General features: G+C 46.1%; 2 protein-coding genes across 2 annotated transcripts in view; one reads left to right on the plus strand and one right to left on the minus strand.

Annotated features, from left to right (window-relative positions):
* LOC308578057 (uncharacterized protein) overlaps positions 1-6,308 on the minus strand; it is a gene marked incomplete at its 5' end in the record, with an annotated part of 46,909 nt that extends 40,601 nt beyond the window's left edge. The window contains one exon of the mRNA XM_081178341.1: positions 6,114-6,308. Within this exon, the coding sequence (XP_081034467.1) occupies positions 6,114-6,308 (195 nt within the window). The remainder of the gene's footprint in view (positions 1-6,113) is intronic.
* Positions 6,309-11,166: 4,858 nt separating this feature from the next.
* The window catches only part of LOC308577844 (uncharacterized protein), a gene marked incomplete at its 5' end in the record, with an annotated part of 54,593 nt that continues 46,783 nt past the window's right edge, over positions 11,167-18,976 (plus strand). The window contains one exon of the mRNA XM_081178241.1: positions 11,167-11,361. Within this exon, the coding sequence (XP_081034367.1) occupies positions 11,167-11,361 (195 nt within the window). The remainder of the gene's footprint in view (positions 11,362-18,976) is intronic.

The following is an 18,976-nucleotide window of genomic DNA, read 5'->3' on the forward strand; positions in this document are numbered from 1 at the left end:
AATTGTTTGTAGAAAATGTGTTTAGGTTGCATGGCGCCCCCTTGAGGGTGGTTTCAGACCGAGGGAAACAATTTACTTCCAGGTTCTGGAGGAAGCTCATGAGCTTACTGCATGTAGAGGTCAATTTTTCGACTGCCCGGCATCCTGAAACCAACGGGCAGGCGGAAAGAGCCAATGGCATCCTCCAGCAATATTTGAGGTGTTATGTGAATGACAGAGAGAATGATTGGGTGGAGAAGCTGGCGTTGGCAGAATTTGCCTACAACAATGCGGAGAACGTGTCCACGGGGATGAGCCCCTTTTTGGCTAATTACGGGTGCCATCCCCGGGCTTTCCCAGGGGGGGAAGGGGAGAACTGGAGCGTTCCAGCTGCCAAACAGTTCGTAGAAGAAATGGAAGCGATCCATCGCCAGCTCCAACTTAACTTAGACAGGGCCAAGGAGAAATATAAGAGGCAGGCAGACAAAAACAGAAGAGAAGGTGAAACCTTTAGGGTGGGGGACCAGGTGTGGCTGTCAACCCAAGGGTTACCATTCAAAGGGGGTTGTAAGAAGTTAAGACCCAAAAGACTGGGCCCATTTGAAGTCACGCAACAGGTCAACCCAGTGGCTTTCAGACTCCGGTTACCGAACCACATGAAGCTGCACCCAGTTTTCCACAGGTCGTTGCTGTCACCGTATAAAGGGGACAGAGAAGGGAGGGTCACTCGGGGACCAGCAATGGAGGAAAGGGAACACAGCTACCATGTAGCGGAGATTCTCGATTCCAGGTGGAAGGGAAATCAAGTAGAGTATTTGGTAACGTGGGAAGGGGAACCGGAGTCGGAAAACACCTGGGTCATGGCAGAGGATGTCAATGACGAGGTTTTAATAGAAACTTTTCATCAGAGGTTCCCACGTAAACCTCAGCCAGTGGCGAGGTTCCGGAGGGAATACTTTGCCACCACCGACGAAGAAGAAGAGTTGGAGGGGTTCACAGATTCCGAGGAGGAGGAGGATTCAGCGAGCCGGAACGGCGACCGATGGAGGGAAATGTTCGAGACGTCTGAAGATGAAGAGGATTCTTTTCGGGGTTTTACCTCCTCACCGCCCAGAGGAGAGGGAATGGGCGGGGGTGAAGGGGGTCCTGGAGGGGAGGTGGATGTCAGGGAACTGCCATCGGAGGAACAGGTGGGGAGAGGGCTCACGGAGGCTGGGAGGGACTCAGCAGCGGAAGCAGGGACCAGCAGGGGGAGAGATGGGTCTCTGGAGGAAGGTCTCACGAATGCTGAGAGAGACGCAGCAGCTAAAGCAGGAACTAGCAGGGAAAGGGGAGGATCTCTGAGGGAAAGCGAGCAAGAGGGAGGGCTCAGGGACACGTCCAGCGAGAACAGTGGGGAGGTGTCAGAAGCTCCCATAGGGAGACCCATTCCTCGCCGGAAGCTGTCACGTCGTGAGTCCAGAAGACGTGTTTCCGTTAAGGAGCTTCTATGCTGGAAGCGCTTCCGAAAACAACCACTGTCGGAATCTGCAAGTGACTAGGGCAGACATGTCTGAGGAGCTCTGTCACACACAGAGGTTTGTGGAGTTGCACAAACTCTGAGGGACCACGATTTTACGCACAAGCAGCTAATCATCCCATCACAGTTCCTTATTTACTGAAGCCTTTAATTGGTCCCAACAGAGTAGTAATATCAGCTATTTACTCCAAAGAGAGTTATGGCTGCTTTGTGGCGAAAAAGCATACAAAGCCATTCCTCGAAACCTCACAGGCACATGTACATTGGGTCTCGTGGTTCCGTTGTTGTATAAGGTTGATAAGTTACCATCTTCTCTTAGACTACGAAATCGTCGGGAGGTAAATTCACCCATAAATCAATATATCGGTACCCAGGTCTCTCGGGCCTTGCTGCCCTCGGTGGGTGCAGCAATGAACTATAGGGACCTCCATCGTCTAGCAAATTGGACTGAAGGATTATTCAATGATACCATAAAAGCTTTGAAGGAACTCAACCAGGAGGTGTCTGCAATGAGAGAAGTGGTTTTACAGAATCGTTATACTTTGGATGTGATTTTAGCTTCAAAAGGAGGAGTTTGTGCGCTTGTTCATTCTCACTGTTGCATGTTTATTCCTGATAATAATGTCAGCATATCTGCGACAATCGACCATATGGAAACCATGGTAGCCCACAATCCGTTTGCCCCCCCTCCTTCCGTTGATCCATGGGCATGGTTATATTCTTGGCTTCCGGATGGAAGTTGGCTTCGACATTTATTGATTTTAGTGATCATTATAGTAGTTATTTGCATTATTTTGTGTTGCTGTATACAATGTATTCCTTCTTTAATTTCTGTATGTACTGCATGGTTCTCCAGTCCGGTCTCACAAGAGTCGCCTATCGCGCTCGATATAACCGTATTGGTACTGACATATATGACTCTGATTAAATAAATAAAGAAAGAGGGCATGTGGGAGCCAGGAAGTCATGGAAAAGGCTTGTAGTGCCACCTGGTGCCTTGCTGACCTCGGTGACCAGCACTCTGAGCTTACAATGTATTAGAATGTATTGACCCTATAAGGAGTTAGGTTCCCCCCTCTGGGCACTGTAACCCTATATGGTTTGTGGGTGGGTTAAAGCTTGACCGGATGAGGTAACGTGAGACATTGGAATGCTGCCATGCGGCTGGAGAGAACAAAGGATAATAAAATCGGAGGAGAGAGAGGAAGGAGCTTTTTTGCCCTCAGTCCATGGAGACATTTGCCTTTGTGTGTGTTTTTTCTTTGCCTTGCACCCCAAAATGACGGCTGGTTTCCGTCAACTGGTTCCCACATTTAATATAAACCCGGCCACCTTGCCAAATTCCATCTCCACATTTAAACTCTTTAAAGGATCTTCTATCGTTATTACCAGGTCATCAGCAAAGGCTTTAACTTTATATTCGTTTTGACCTACTGTCACCCCTTTTATTAATTCATTTCGTCTAATTGCACTCAAGAGGACTTCCAGAACCATTCTGAATAACAGTGGCGAGAGAGGACAACCCTGTCTTATACCCTTCCATATCTTCACTTCTTCTGTTATTACATTATTCACAATCAATTTAGCTCTTTGCTCTGTATAAATCGCCCTTATTCCATTATAGAAATCGTTCCCCACCTCCATAAATTCTAAATTTTTTAACACAAATTCCCATGATATACAGTGGTGCCTCGCAAGACGAATGCCTCGCAAGACGGAAAACCCGCTAGACGAAAGGGTTTTCCGTTTTGGAGGCGCTTCGCAAAACGAATTTCCCTATGGGCTTCCTTCGCAAGACGAAAGCCCATAGGGAAATCTCCGGGACAGCGGGGAAGCGCAGCGCGTCTTCCCCACTGTCCTCGGACCTCCTCCGAAGGCTGGCGGTGGTGTGGAGACCTCCTCCCGCCGCCAGCCTTCGGAAGGCTGCTCTGAAGCCTGGCGGTGGGGTGGAGAAACCTCCTCCCGCCGCCAGGCTTCGGAAGGATGCTCCGAAGCCTGGCGGCGGGAGGAGGTCTCTCCGCCCCACCGCCAGCCTTCAGAAGGCTGCTCCAAAGCCTGGCGGCGGGAGGAGGTCTCTCCGCCCCACCGCCAGCCTTCGGAAGGCTGCTCCGAAGCCTGGCGGTGGGGCGGAGAGACCTCCTCCCGCCGCCAGGCTTCGGAAGGCTCTCCGAAGGCTGGCGGTGGGGCGGAGAGACCTTCTCCCCGCGCCAGCCTTCGGGTGGCTGTCCTGAAGACTTGCGGTGGGAGGAGGGTTTTCCTTCCCACCGCCAACATTCAGAATGCTGTTCTGAATGTTGGCGGTGGGGAGGAAAAACCCTCCTCCCACCGCAAGCCCCGGGAACAGAGGAGAAGCGCTGTGCCCCTTCCCCTCTGTTCCCGTATCTGTCCTGAAGGCTTGCGGTGGGGAGAAAAGCCCTTCTCCGCACCGCCAGCCTTGAAAGCGGTTTCCATAGGAACGCATTAATTGATTTTCAATGCATTCCTATGGGAAACGGTGCTTCCCAAGACGAAAAACTCGCAAGAAGAAAAAACTTGCGGAATGAATTAATTTCGTCTTGCGAGGCACCACTGTATTATCAAATGCCTTCTCCGCATCTACAAACATTAGTATAGCTTGTTTCTCATTCCTAGCAGACAGATATTCCAAAACATTTATTATATTTCTCACATTATGTTTCATCTGCCTGCCTGGAAGAAACCCTGCTTGATCATCGTGAATAAATTCTCTCAATACCTTTTTTAATCTTTTTGCTAATATTCCAGCAAAAATCTTATAGTCTGTGTTTAACAATGAGATCGTGTGTTAAATCAGAATCTTGCTTGGGAATAAGTATGATGAAGGCTTCTTTCCAAGTTTCCAGAATATCTTTTTCCTTCAAAATATTATTCATAACTTCTTTCAGTGGTACCGTCAGGGTGTGCCTCAATTCTTTGTAATAACTGGCTGTAAATCCATCTGGTCCTGGAGCCTTTCCTTTTTTCAATTCTTTTATGACCTCTATTATTTCCTCATTCTCAATTGGGGCATTCAGTCTGTCTTTCTTTTCTGTCGGGATCTTTTGCACCTTTTTTTCTTTTAAATATCTTTCTATTCTCTTCAAATTGTTCTTTTCTCTGTTGCTGTACAAATGATTATAAAAGTCCAAGAATCCTTTTCTAATGCCTTTCGGGTTCTCAATCTCTTCTCCATCCACAATAATTTTGTTGATTATGTTTTGTTCCTTTCTTTTCTTAATTTGCCACGCGAGCCATTTACCTGACTTATTGGCATTGTCCATAAAATATTCCATCAACTTCTTTTGCGCCTCTTGTATGATTTTTTGATCACCCAAGAGGTAATCGTTAATTCTCCATCTAAATGATCTTTCTTCATAACCTTTAATTTCCAATTTTATTGGACTGTGGTCTGAAATTACTCTTGGCTGAATTTCAATTTGCCGAATTCTTGGAGTTAGTTCATTCGAGACCCAAATTTGATCTATTCTTGACATTGACTGATTTGGTTCCGAATAAAATGTAAACTGTTTCTCCAGTGGATGTCTAAGTCTCCAAACATCAATTAGATTACAGTTTTTCGTCATTGAAAAGAAAGTCTTGGGTAGTTTTCCTTCTTTGCTAACCTGAAATTGTTCTTAACCTGAACTTTAGCTAATGGGGCCTCCTGCTGCCATTGAGCCGCCAGAGCACGATTTCTGTTCTCATCCTGAAGCAAAGTTCTTAACCTGAAGCACGATTTCTGGGTTAGCGGAGTGTATAACCTGAAGTCTATGTAAAACGAGGTACCACTGTATATATTTAAAAATTGCATCCAATTTTGACAGTGTTATTACAAACCACTTCATTCAGCCCTGCAACATCTTGCGAAGCAGCGATATACTAATATGCATCTGTTATTATGTGACATTGGTCAAGGCTTTCTGGGAAATAATATATGATGAGTTTAAAGAAAATGTTTGAAAATACATTTGTCAAAAAAGCCAGAAGCCTTCTCACTAGGTATAAGACTTCTTATGTCTGCAACGACGGCAGCAAGAATGCAACTAGCCCAATGGGGCTTAAATTGGATTGTTATGAATGAAAAAAATTAGTAAAAAAATATTTCAAAAGAGAATGCTACTTGCCCAATTAATGGGGCTTAGATCAGGTTATTCATGAAAGAAATGATAAAAAAATATTTTAAAGAAGAGAGAATGCTACTAGCCCAATTAATGTGGCTTATATTTGATTGTTATTAATGAAAAAATTAATAAAAAATAATTTAAAAAGAGAATGCCACTAGCCCAATTAATGGGGCTCATATGGGATTGTTATTAATGAAAAAATTAATGAAAAAATAATTTACAAAGAGAATGCCACTTGCCCAATTAATAGGGCTTAAATCAGATTGCTATGAATGAAAATAATAAATTCTTTAAAAGAAGAAGAGAGAACGCTACTAACCCAATTAATGGGGCTTCTATTGGATTGTGATTAATGAAAAATTAATAAAACATTATTTAACAGAAGAAGAGAGAACGCTACTAGCCCAATTAATGGGGCTTATATTGGATTGTTATCATTATCATTATTTTTCCAGGCCTTCCCATCTAGAGCCCAGAAACTCTGTAACAGTTACCTTCTCAAAGTGATGAATCGCCAGCCAGATTTCCCCTTGCGCATTGAACACACAGCCGAGGTTACTCCATGCCACAGCAAAGTTGGGTTGGGTCTCGATGGCTTTCAGGTAGCAGGCCTTGGGAGGGTCGAGAGGTAGGTAGGTACAGGGGGAAGGGGGTATTTGCACAAAAGAAAAGCAAGAGAAAAGTCCCAGTTAGTATCCCTCCTCTGACCGGCCAAAAGTGATCCTGCGGTAGAGGCTCGCTCGCTGGCGCCAAAACTAGCGTGCTGGCGGGTGATGCTGCGCCAGCGCAAACCAGGACCCGAGTGCAAATCCACCATTGTCAGTTATGCTGACCCTTCGATATATAGCAATTCTTTCCTAGCAAGCAATTCCTTGGCCAAGGCCAGGACAGTTGCTTTCACACTCGCAATCGGCTTCCAATACGCCGCCGTTTGGATTGCAACAGTTTGGATTGTGACACAGTTTGGATAGCATCCTGGCTGAGGTCAGATGATCTTAGGGCCAGTCTCTCCCAAATATTCTCCAGTTGTCAAAATGACAGCAGGGCCTTGGTTCTCAAACGCCGAAAACCTGGAAGGAAGCTTCAAATTCTTCTTTTACAGCAGCCTTTCTCAACCTTGGGTCCCCAGATGTTGTTGGACTACAACTCCCATAATTCCTAGCCAGCATGACCTGTGGTCAGGGATGATGGGAGTTGTAGTTCAAGAACATCTGGGGACCCAAGGTTGAGAAAGGCTGTTTTACAGGAAGGCTCAACTTTTACTGGCATCCTCTTCACACGGACAAGAGGAGGTTTCATTTCGGGAGCCACAAAATCCCTGCTACTCAAACGCCGAAAACCCAGAAGGAAGGGTTAATCCTTCTTTTACAGAAAGGTTCATATGGACAATAGGGCAGTTTATGAAAAAGAAATTTTGGAAAATGTCTGCTGCAGAGATCTTATCTTACTACACTACGGATTATATAGCTATCTCTGAAATTTCATGCATTATCAGTTAATATCTTGACCCTACTCCACTGAAAAGCATTGGGTGTTCAGTAGGGCGGTTCAAAAAAAACTTTTTTTAAAAAAAATGCCTTCTCCAAAGGTGCTACACCAGGGACCCTCCTTCGTTTTCCTATATCGTGAAGGCTGAAATGTCAATTCAGTGGAGCTGGGTCAAGATATTAACTAATATGCATGAAATTTCAGATATAGCTATATACTGTAATCCCTAGCGTAGTATGAAAATACCTTTGGAAAAGGCATTTTCAAAAAAAAAAGTTAATATGAACCGCCCTAATGGATAGGCGCAGGTTTCCTTTTGGGAGTCACAAAATCCCTGCTACTCAAACACCTTGGTTCCGAAACGCCAAAACCCCGGAAGGAAGCGTTCCTGTTTCTGGAGCTTCTTGGAAGCCAGATGTCTGACGCAGCTGTCGGCGATTGTTTCTGGGGCGCCTGCACCAATCAGAAGCTGCGCCTTGGTTTCCAAACATTTTGGAAGTCCAACAGGCTTCCGGAATGGATTAAGTTTGGCGCTTTGGTTTTTGCAATTAATTTTGTGCTTTTGTTATTTCTTGTATAGTACAGTACATTATCGCTTTCATTTTATGGATCAATGGTCTTGTTAGATAGCAGAATTCGTGTTCAATGGCTGTTTTTGTAAAAGTCTGGAACGGACGAATCCATTTTGCACTCCTTTCCATGGGAAAGCACGCCTTGGTTTTGGAACGCTTTTGAAACGGACTTCCAGAGCGAATGAAGTTTGAGAACCGTGGTAACCGGTCGTTAAAAACTTCCCTAAAGGTTCAGCCTTGCCGGCATCCTTGGTTTTGGAACGGATTCCGTTTCAGAACCAAGGGACTACTGTAAGTAGAAATTACATTAGAAGATCCAGAATACCCCATGAAAGACACGGTCTCTCTTTTTAAAGAGCAGAAACTTGGCTCTCCAACCCTGAACTCACCTGTGCAGGACGCACATCTGAATGTTACTTTCACAACCTCAAATGACAGCTTTGCACAAAGGTCCCGGTCCCTGCAATGCGAGCGCGAGAAGTCGCCAGCGCCCCCTAACAGCACGCCGCTCGCCAGCGCCCCCTAACAGCACGCCTCCTGGAAGAGGTCCCTCTCCTTACGCATGGAAAAAGTTTCCCCCACCTGAAACCTTCTAAATGTAATATCAGTGGTGGAAAACCAAAAACGAGAGAGAAAATAAAACAAGATCATTAGTAAAAAGTTCCAACAAAGCAATCGAAAATCTCTGGGTATGTCTTAACACGGGGGGTGGAGGGGTGGGGGGCGGTTGGTCTGTATCGGGGGGGGGCATGCAGAAGGGAAAGGGGTTAATGGGGGGCAACAGCAAACTGGAAGAAAGGCTCCGAAACTCCCGCAACAATTGAATTTCAATTCAGGTGGTAAAGATTGTGCTGGTTTGGTCTTGCAAATGCACTGATGGCCAAAGAAAGAAACAAAGGTTTCAGGTGGGGGAAACTTTTTCCATGCGTAAGGAGAGGGAGCTCGAGGGCTGGATCTAAAGCAGAAACTCTCCTCCTCCTCCTCTTCCAGGAAGGAACGCACCGAAAACTCACATGAGAAATATGGTAACGGGTTTGTAACTGCCACGACAAAAACCATTTGCTCCATGCCTGAATCTTCTGTCTTGTGGCTTCGGAAACTGCTTAAGTATTTTCTGTACAAGCGAGTAACGTTAGAGAGCAATTGATAGTCCTAGCCACGTTTCTTTCCGAGAAATAAACGTAAAAAAAGTACCTTAAGATTTAAAAGAGATAATTGGGAAAGGACTTAGTTAAAAGTATCTAACTCTTCCCGGTGGTTCATTTTTTATCCTTTTTCCTTCTTTGTTTGGATTGCAGCGTTCTGCTCTGCCGATGACGCGCTGTGGTCCTGCGGTAGCGCAAGGGCGGCGCAGCGGAAATGCGCACGGCGTGTGATGGGGCCCTTGTGAATGGTGGACTAGACGATTCATCTCCATGTGGGCGGCTCCTCTAGGCCTCTCAGCAAAATTGGGTTGCAATGCATTGAGGTTTCTGGCACAAATTTAAGACTCCCCACCCCCCTGAGTTTCTGCATGGGCCTGTCCGGCAGATGAATCAGTCTGGTTGGCCACTCATAGCACCCAGGGGCGTTGCGGCAAAGCGCGGCAGTTGGCAGCGAGGGCGCGAGCGGCGTGCTGTTAGGGGGCGCTGGCGACTTCTCGCGCTCGCATTGCAGGGACCGGGACCTTTGTGCAAAGCTGTCATTTGAGGTTGTGAAAGTAACATTCAGATGTGCGTCCTGCACAGGTGAGTTCAGGGTTGGAGAGCCAAGTTTCTGCTCTTTAAAAAGAGTGACCGTGTCTTTCATGGGGTATTCTGGATCTTCTAATGTAATTTCTACTTACAGTAGTCCCTTGGTTCTGAAACGGAATCCGTTCCAAAACCAAGGATGCCGGCAAGGCTGAACCTTTAGGGAAGTTTTTAACGACCTGTTACCACGGTTCTCAAACTTCATTCGCTCTGGAAGTCCGTTTCAAAAGCGTTCCAAAACCAAGGCGTGCTTTCCCATGGAAAGGAATGCAAAATGGATTCGTCCGTTCCAGACTTTTACAAAAACAGCCATTGAACACGAATTCTGCTATCTAACAAGACCATTGATCCATAAAATGAAAGCGATAATGTACTGTACTATACAAGAAATAACAAAAGCACAAAATTAATTGCAAAAACCAAAGCGCCAAACTTAATCCATTCCGGAAGCCTGTTGGACTTCCAAAATGTTTGGAAACCAAGGCACAGCTTCTGATTGGTGCAGGCGCCCCAGAAACAATCGCCGACAGCTGCGTCAGACATCTGGCTTCCAAGAAGCTCCAGAAACAGGAACGCTTCCTTCCGGGGTTTTGGCGTTTCGGAACCAAGGTGTTTGAGTAGCAGGGATTTTGTGACTCCCAAAAGGAAACCTGCGCCTATCCATTAGGGCGGTTCATATTAACTTTTTTTTTTGAAAATGCCTTTTCCAAAGGTATTTTCATACTACGCTAGGGATTACAGTATATAGCTATATCTGAAATTTCATGCATATTAGTTAATATCTTGACCCAGCTCCACTGAATTGACATTTCAGCCTTCACGATATAGGAAAACGAAGGAGGGTCCCTGGTGTAGCACCTTTGGAGAAGGCATTTTTTTTAAAAAAAGTTTTTTTTGAACCGCCCTACTGAACACCCAATGCTTTTCAGTGGAGTAGGGTCAAGATATTAACTGATAATGCATGAAATTTCAGAGATAGCTATATAATCCGTAGTGTAGTAAGATAAGATCTCTGCAGCAGACATTTTCCAAAATTTCTTTTTCATAAACTGCCCTATTGTCCATATGAACCTTTCTGTAAAAGAAGGATTAACCCTTCCTTCTGGGTTTTCGGCGTTTGAGTAGCAGGGATTTTGTGGCTCCCGAAATGAAACCTCCTCTTGTCCGTGTGAAGAGGATGCCAGTAAAAGTTGAGCCTTCCTGTAAAACAGCCTTTCTCAACCTTGGGTCCCCAGATGTTCTTGAACTACAACTCCCATCATCCCTGACCACAGGTCATGCTGGCTAGGAATTATGGGAGTTGTAGTCCAACAACATCTGGGGACCCAAGGTTGAGAAAGGCTGCTGTAAAAGAAGAATTTGAAGCTTCCTTCCAGGTTTTCGGCGTTTGAGAACCAAGGCCCTGCTGTCATTTTGACAACTGGAGAATATTTGGGAGAGACTGGCCCTAAGATCATCTGACCTCAGCCAGGATGCTATCCAAACTGTGTCACAATCCAAACTGTTGCAATCCAAACGGCGGCGTATTGGAAGCCGATTGCGAGTGTGAAAGCAACTGTCCTGGCCTTGGCCAAGGAATTGCTTGCTAGGAAAGAATTGCTATATATCGAAGGGTCAGCATAACTGACAATGGTGGATTTGCACTCGGGTCCTGGTTTGCGCTGGCGCAGCATCACCCGCCAGCACGCTAGTTTTGGCGCCAGCGAGCGAGCCTCTACCGCAGGATCACTTTTGGCCGGTCAGAGGAGGGATACTAACTGGGACTTTTCTCTTGCTTTTCTTTTGTGCAAATACCCCCTTCCCCCTGTACCTACCTACCTCTCGACCCTCCCAAGGCCTGCTACCTGAAAGCCATCGAGACCCAACCCAACTTTGCTGTGGCATGGAGTAACCTCGGCTGTGTGTTCAATGCGCAAGGGGAAATCTGGCTGGCGATTCATCACTTTGAGAAGGTAACTGTTACAGAGTTTCTGGGCTCTAGATGGGAAGGCCTGGAAAAATAATGATAATGATAACAATCCAATATAAGCCCCATTAATTGGGCTAGTAGCGTTCTCTCTTCTTCTGTTAAATAATGTTTTATTAATTTTTCATTAATCACAATCCAATAGAAGCCCCATTAATTGGGTTAGTAGCGTTCTCTCTTCTTCTTTTAAAGAATTTATTATTTTCATTCATAGCAATCTGATTTAAGCCCTATTAATTGGGCAAGTGGCATTCTCTTTGTAAATTATTTTTTCATTAATTTTTTCATTAATAACAATCCCATATGAGCCCCATTAATTGGGCTAGTGGCATTCTCTTTTTAAATTATTTTTTATTAATTTTTTCATTAATAACAATCAAATATAAGCCACATTAATTGGGCTAGTAGCATTCTCTCTTCTTTAAAATATTTTTTTATCATTTCTTTCATGAATAACCTGATCTAAGCCCCATTAATTGGGCAAGTAGCATTCTCTTTTGAAATATTTTTTTACTAATTTTTTTCATTCATAACAATCCAATTTAAGCCCCATTGGGCTAGTTGCATTCTTGCTGCCGTCGTTGCAGACATAAGAAGTCTTATACCTAGTGAGAAGGCTTCTGGCTTTTTTGACAAATGTATTTTCAAACATTTTCTTTAAACTCATCATATATTATTTCCCAGAAAGCCTTGACCAATGTCACATAATAACAGATGCATATTAGTATATCGCTGCTTCGCAAGATGTTGCAGGGCTGAATGAAGTGGTTTGTAATAACACTGTCAAAATTGGATGCAATTTTTAAATATATACAGTGGTACCTCGTTTTACATAGACTTCAGGTTATACACTCCGCTAACCCAGAAATCGTGCTTCAGGTTAAGAACTTTGCTTCAGGATGAGAACAGAAATCGTGCTCTGGCGGCTCAATGGCAGCAGGAGGCCCCATTAGCTAAAGTTCAGGTTAAGAACAATTTCAGGTTAGCAAAGAAGGAAAACTACCCAAGACTTTCTTTTCAATGACGAAAAACTGTAATCTAATTGATGTTTGGAGACTTAGACATCCACTGGAGAAACAGTTTACATTTTATTCGGAACCAAATCAGTCAATGTCAAGAATAGATCAAATTTGGGTCTCGAATGAACTAACTCCAAGAATTCGGCAAATTGAAATTCAGCCAAGAGTAATTTCAGACCACAGTCCAATAAAATTGGAAATTAAAGGTTATGAAGAAAGATCATTTAGATGGAGAATTAACGATTACCTCTTGGGTGATCAAAAAATCATACAAGAGGCGCAAAAGAAGTTGATGGAATATTTTATGGACAATGCCAATAAGTCAGGTAAATGGCTCGCGTGGCAAATTAAGAAAAGAAAGGAACAAAACATAATCAACAAAATTATTGTGGATGGAGAAGAGATTGAGAACCCGAAAGGCATTAGAAAAGGATTCTTGGACTTTTATAATCATTTGTACAGCAACAGAGAAAAGAACAATTTGAAGAGAATAGAAAGATATTTAAAAGAAAAAAAGGTGCAAAAGATCCCGACAGAAAAGAAAGACAGACTGAATGCCCCAATTGAGAATGAGGAAATAATAGAGGTCATAAAAGAATTGAAAAAAGGAAAGGCTCCAGGACCAGATGGATTTACAGCCAGTTATTACAAAGAATTGAGGCACACCCTGACGGTACCACTGAAAGAAGTTATGAATAATATTTTGAAGGAAAAAGATATTCTGGAAACTTGGAAAGAAGCCTTCATCATACTTATTCCCAAGCAAGATTCTGATTTAACACACGATCTCATTGTTAAACACAGACTATAAGATTTTTGCTGGAATATTAGCAAAAAGATTAAAAAAGGTATTGAGAGAATTTATTCACGATGATCAAGCAGGGTTTCTTCCAGGCAGGCAGATGAAACATAATGTGAGAAATATAATAAATGTTTTGGAATATCTGTCTGCTAGGAATGAGAAACAAGCTATACTAATGTTTGTAGATGCGGAGAAGGCATTTGATAATACAGTGGTGCCTCGCAAGACGAAATTAATTCATTCCGCAAGTTTTTTCTTCTTGCGAGTTTTTCGTCTTGGGAAGCACCGTTTCCCATAGGAATGCATTGAAAATCAATTAATGCGTTCCTATGGAAACCGCTTTCAAGGCTGGCGGTGCGGAGAAGGGCTTTTCTCCCCACCGCAAGCCTTCAGGACAGATACGGGAACAGAGGGGAAGGGGCGCAGCGCTTCTCCTCTGTTCCCGGGGCTTGCGGTGGGAGGAGGGTTTTTCCTCCCCACCGCCAACATTCAGAACAGCATTCTGAATGTTGGCGGTGGGAAGGAAAACCCTCCTCCCACCGCAAGTCTTCAGGACAGCCACCCGAAGGCTGGCGCGGGGAGAAGGTCTCTCCGCCCCACCGCCAGCCTTCGGAGAGCCTTCCGAAGCCTGGCGGCGGGAGGAGGTCTCTCCGCCCCACCGCCAGGCTTCGGAGCAGCCTTCCGAAGGCTGGCGGTGGGGCGGAGAGACCTCCTCCCGCCGCCAGGCTTTGGAGCAGCCTTCTGAAGGCTGGCGGTGGGGCGGAGAGACCTCCTCCCGCCGCCAGGCTTCGGAGCATCCTTCCGAAGCCTGGCGGCGGGAGGAGGTTTCTCCACCCCACCGCCAGGCTTCAGAGCAGCCTTCCGAAGGCTGGCGGCGGGAGGAGGTCTCCACACCACCGCCAGCCTTCGGAGGAGGTCCGAGGACAGTGGGGAAGACGCGCTGCGCTTCCCCGCTGTCCCGGAGATTTCCCTATGGGCTTTCGTCTTGCGAAGGAAGCCCATAGGGAAATTCGTTTTGCGAAGCGCCTCCAAAACGGAAAACCCTTTCGTCTAGCGGGTTTTCCGTCTTGCGAGGCATTCGTCTTGCGAGGCACCACTGTATATCATGGGAATTTGTGTTAAAAAATTTAGAATTTATGGAGGTGGGGAACGATTTCTATAATGGAATAAGGGCGATTTATACAGAGCAAAGAGCTAAATTGATTGTGAATAATGTAATAACAGAAGAAGTGAAGATATGGAAGGGTATAAGACAGGGTTGTCCTCTCTCGCCACTGTTATTCAGAATGGTTCTGGAAGTCCTCTTGAGTGCAATTAGACGAAATGAATTAATAAAAGGGGTGACAGTAGGTCAAAACGAATATAAAGTTAAAGCCTTTGCTGATGACCTGGTAATAACGATAGAAGATCCTTTAAAGAGTTTAAATGTGGAGATGGAATTTGGCAAGGTGGCCGGGTTTATATTAAATGTGGGAACCAGTTGACGGAAACCAGCCGTCATTTTGGGGTGCAAGGCAAAGAAAAAACACACACAAAGGCAAATGTCTCCATGGACTGAGGGCAAAAAAGCTCCTTCCTCTCTCTCCTCCGATTTTATTATCCTTTGTTCTCTCCAGCCGCATGGCAGCATTCCAATGTCTCACGTTACCTCATCCGGTCAAGCTTTAACCCACCCACAAACCATATAGGGTTACAGTGCCCAGAGGGGGGAACCTAACTCCTTATAGGGTCAATACATTCTAATACATTGTAAGCTCAGAGTGCTGGTCACCGAGGTCAGCAAGGCACCAGGTGGCACTACAAGCCTTTTCCATGACTTCCTGGCTCCCACATGCCCTCTTTCTTTATTTATTTAATCAGAGTCATATATGTCAGTACCAATACGGTTATATCGAGCGCGATAGGCGACTCTTGTGAGACCGGACTGGAGAACCATGCAGTACATACAGAAATTAAAGAAGGAATACATTGTATACAGCAACACAAAATAATGCAAATAACTACTATAATGATCACTAAAATCAATAAATGTCGAAGCCAACTTCCATCCGGAAGCCAAGAATATAACCATGCCCATGGATCAACGGAAGGAGGGGGGGCAAACGGATTGTGGGCTACCATGGTTTCCATATGGTCGATTGTCGCAGATATGCTGACATTATTATCAGGAATAAACATGCAACAGTGAGAATGAACAAGCGCACAAACTCCTCCTTTTGAAGCTAAAATCACATCCAAAGTATAACGATTCTGTAAAACCACTTCTCTCATTGCAGACACCTCCTGGTTGAGTTCCTTCAAAGCTTTTATGGTATCATTGAATAATCCTTCAGTCCAATTTGCTAGACGATGGAGGTCCCTATAGTTCATTGCTGCACCCACCGAGGGCAGCAAGGCCCGAGAGACCTGGGTACCGATATATTGATTTATGGGTGAATTTACCTCCCGACGATTTCGTAGTCTAAGAGAAGATGGTAACTTATCAACCTTATACAACAACGGAACCACGAGACCCAATGTACATGTGCCTGTGAGGTTTCGAGGAATGGCTTTGTATGCTTTTTCGCCACAAAGCAGCCATAACTCTCTTTGGAGTAAATAGCTGATATTACTACTCTGTTGGGACCAATTAAAGGCTTCAGTAAATAAGGAACTGTGATGGGATGATTAGCTGCTTGTGCGTAAAATCGTGGTCCCTCAGAGTTTGTGCAACTCCACAAACCTCTGTGTGTGACAGAGCTCCTCAGACATGTCTGCCCTAGTCACTTGCAGATTCCGACAGTGGTTGTTTTCGGAAGCGCTTCCAGCATAGAAGCTCCTTAACGGAAACACGTCTTCTGGACTCACGACGTGACAGCTTCCGGCGAGGAATGGGTCTCCCTATGGGAGCTTCTGACACCTCCCCACTGTTCTCGCTGGACGTGTCCCTGAGCCCTCCCTCTTGCTCGCTTTCCCTCAGAGATCCTCCCCTTTCCCTGCTAGTTCCTGCTTTAGCTGCTGCGTCTCTCTCAGCATTCGTGAGACCTTCCTCCAGAGACCCATCTCTCCCCCTGCTGGTCCCTGCTTCCGCTGCTGAGTCCCTCCCAGCCTCCGTGAGCCCTCTCCCCACCTGTTCCTCCGATGGCAGTTCCCTGACATCCACCTCCCCTCCAGGACCCCCTTCACCCCCGCCCATTCCCTCTCCTCTGGGCGGTGAGGAGGTAAAACCCCGAAAAGAATCCTCTTCATCTTCAGACGTCTCGAACATTTCCCTCCATCGGTCGCCGTTCCGGCTCGCTGAATCCTCCTCCTCCTCGGAATCTGTGAACCCCTCCAACTCTTCTTCTTCGTCGGTGGTGGCAAAGTATTCCCTCCGGAACCTCGCCACTGGCTGAGGTTTACGTGGGAACCTCTGATGAAAAGTTTCTATTAAAACCTCGTCATTGACATCCTCTGCCATGACCCAGGTGTTTTCCGACTCCGGTTCCCCTTCCCACGTTACCAAATACTCTACTTGATTTCCCTTCCACCTGGAATCGAGAATCTCCGCTACATGGTAGCTGTGTTCCCTTTCCTCCATTGCTGGTCCCCGAGTGACCCTCCCTTCTCTGTCCCCTTTATACGGTGACAGCAACGACCTGTGGAAAACTGGGTGCAGCTTCATGTGGTTCGGTAACCGGAGTCTGAAAGCCACTGGGTTGACCTGTTGCGTGACTTCAAATGGGCCCAGTCTTTTGGGTCTTAACTTCTTACAACCCCCTTTGAATGGTAACCCTTGGGTTGACAGCCACACCTGGTCCCCCACCCTAAAGGTTTCACCTTCTCTTCTGTTTTTGTCTGCCTGCCTCTTATATTTCTCCTTGGCCCTGTCTAAGTTAAGTTGGAGCTGGCGATGGATCGCTTCCATTTCTTCTACGAACTGTTTGGCAGCTGGAACGCTCCAGTTCTCCCCTTCCCCCCCTGGGAAAGCCCGGGGATGGCACCCGTAATTAGCCAAAAAGGGGCTCATCCCCGTGGACACGTTCTCCGCATTGTTGTAGGCAAATTCTGCCAACGCCAGCTTCTCCACCCAATCATTCTCTCTGTCATTCACATAACACCTCAAATATTGCTGGAGGATGCCATTGGCTCTTTCCGCCTGCCCGTTGGTTTCAGGATGCCGGGCAGTCGAAAAATTGACCTCTACATGCAGTAAGCTCATGAGCTTCCTCCAGAACCTGGAAGTAAATTGTTTCCCTCGGTCTGAAACCACCCTCAAGGGGGCGCCATGCAACCTAAACACATTTTCTACAAACAATTTAGCGGTTTCTTCTGCCGTGACAGCATGTGAGCAGGCTATAAAGTGGGCCATTTTGGTTAACAGGTCTACCACAACCATGATGGCTGTTTTCCCTCTGGACTTTGGCAAATCAGTCATGAAATCTATTGCCACTGCTTCCCATGGTCTTTCAGGTGTGGGTAGTGGTTCTAATAACCCTGCCGGTGCCCGCCTCTCCCCCTTGGCTCGCTGGCATTGGTCACACCCTCTCACATACTCCCGCACATCTTCCCTGACCTTGGGCCACCAAAATTCCCTGGTAACCAGCCACATGGTTTTGTGTTGCCCAAAATGCCCTGCTGTGGGGCTATCGTGCAGTTGCTTGAGTACCTTCTCCCTCAACTCTCCTTCAGGTATATATAACGCTCCCTTGTAATACAACGCCCCGTTTCTCTCCTCAAAACCCCCGGGTTTGTCTCCCTCCCTCCTGAGACCCCTGAGTTTCTCCTGGGCGTATTCATCATGCACCGTTCCCTCTACCAGTTCCCTTTGCCCCACCAATGCCGCCCCACACACCCAGCGGTCCTCTGGAATGACATGTCTTTCTTCGGGTGCTCCCTCCCCCTCCAAATATTCAGGTTTGCGTGAGAGAGCGTCCGCCCTAACGTTCTCTGGGCCTGGCACGTAACAAATCTCAAAGTTAAATTTGGAGAACTCCTGGGCCCATCTCAACTGCCGTTGGTTGAGCACTCGCGCCGTTCTCCAATACTCTAGGTTCTTATGGTCAGTGCACACTTGCACCTTATGTTGTGCACCAATTAGCAGGTGCCTCCATCTCCGGAAAGCCTCATGAATAGCAAGAAGTTCTCGGTCGTACACCGTGTAGTTCCTCTCGGATTTGTTCAGCTTTCGCGAAAAAAAGGCACACGGTCTCCACTCTGACTCCTCCTTCCCTGGCTGCAGAAGAAGCACCGCCCCTATGGCTCTGTCTGATGCGTCTGTTTCGACTCTCAGCTTTTTTTGTAAATCCACATGCAGAAGTTGTCCTTCAGAGGCGAAGGCCCTTTTCAGTTCCTCAAACGCTCGCTCCGCCTCCTCAGTCCAAACAAATTTCTTCTTACTGCTGAGACAGTCCGTAATGGGCGCCGTCAGGTGTGCAAAGTTTCGGATGAACTTACGATAAAAGTTCCCAAACCCTAGGAACCTCTGCACATCCTTCTTGGTTTTGGGCGTTTTCCATTCCAGCACTGCCTGGACCTTGCCGGGATCCATGGCCAATCCCTTGTCTGACAGGCGGTACCCCAGGAATTCCACCTCCTTGGTATGAAACTGACACTTCTCCAGTTTCACCCACAGCCTGTTGGCTTGCAGCCTGCTCAACACTTCTCTGACGTCTCTCACATGCTGCTCCTCATTCTCAGAATACACCAACACGTCATCTAGGAAGGCCACACAATTCTTGTAAAGCAAAGGCCCCAGTACGTGGTTCATAAACGATTGGAAGCACGCCGAGCCTGCTTGTAAGCCAAATGGCATCACGAGA

Source organism: Podarcis bocagei (assembly GCF_964188305.1).
Source record: "Podarcis bocagei genome assembly, chromosome: W".
Lineage (NCBI taxonomy): Eukaryota > Metazoa > Chordata > Lepidosauria > Squamata > Lacertidae > Podarcis > Podarcis bocagei.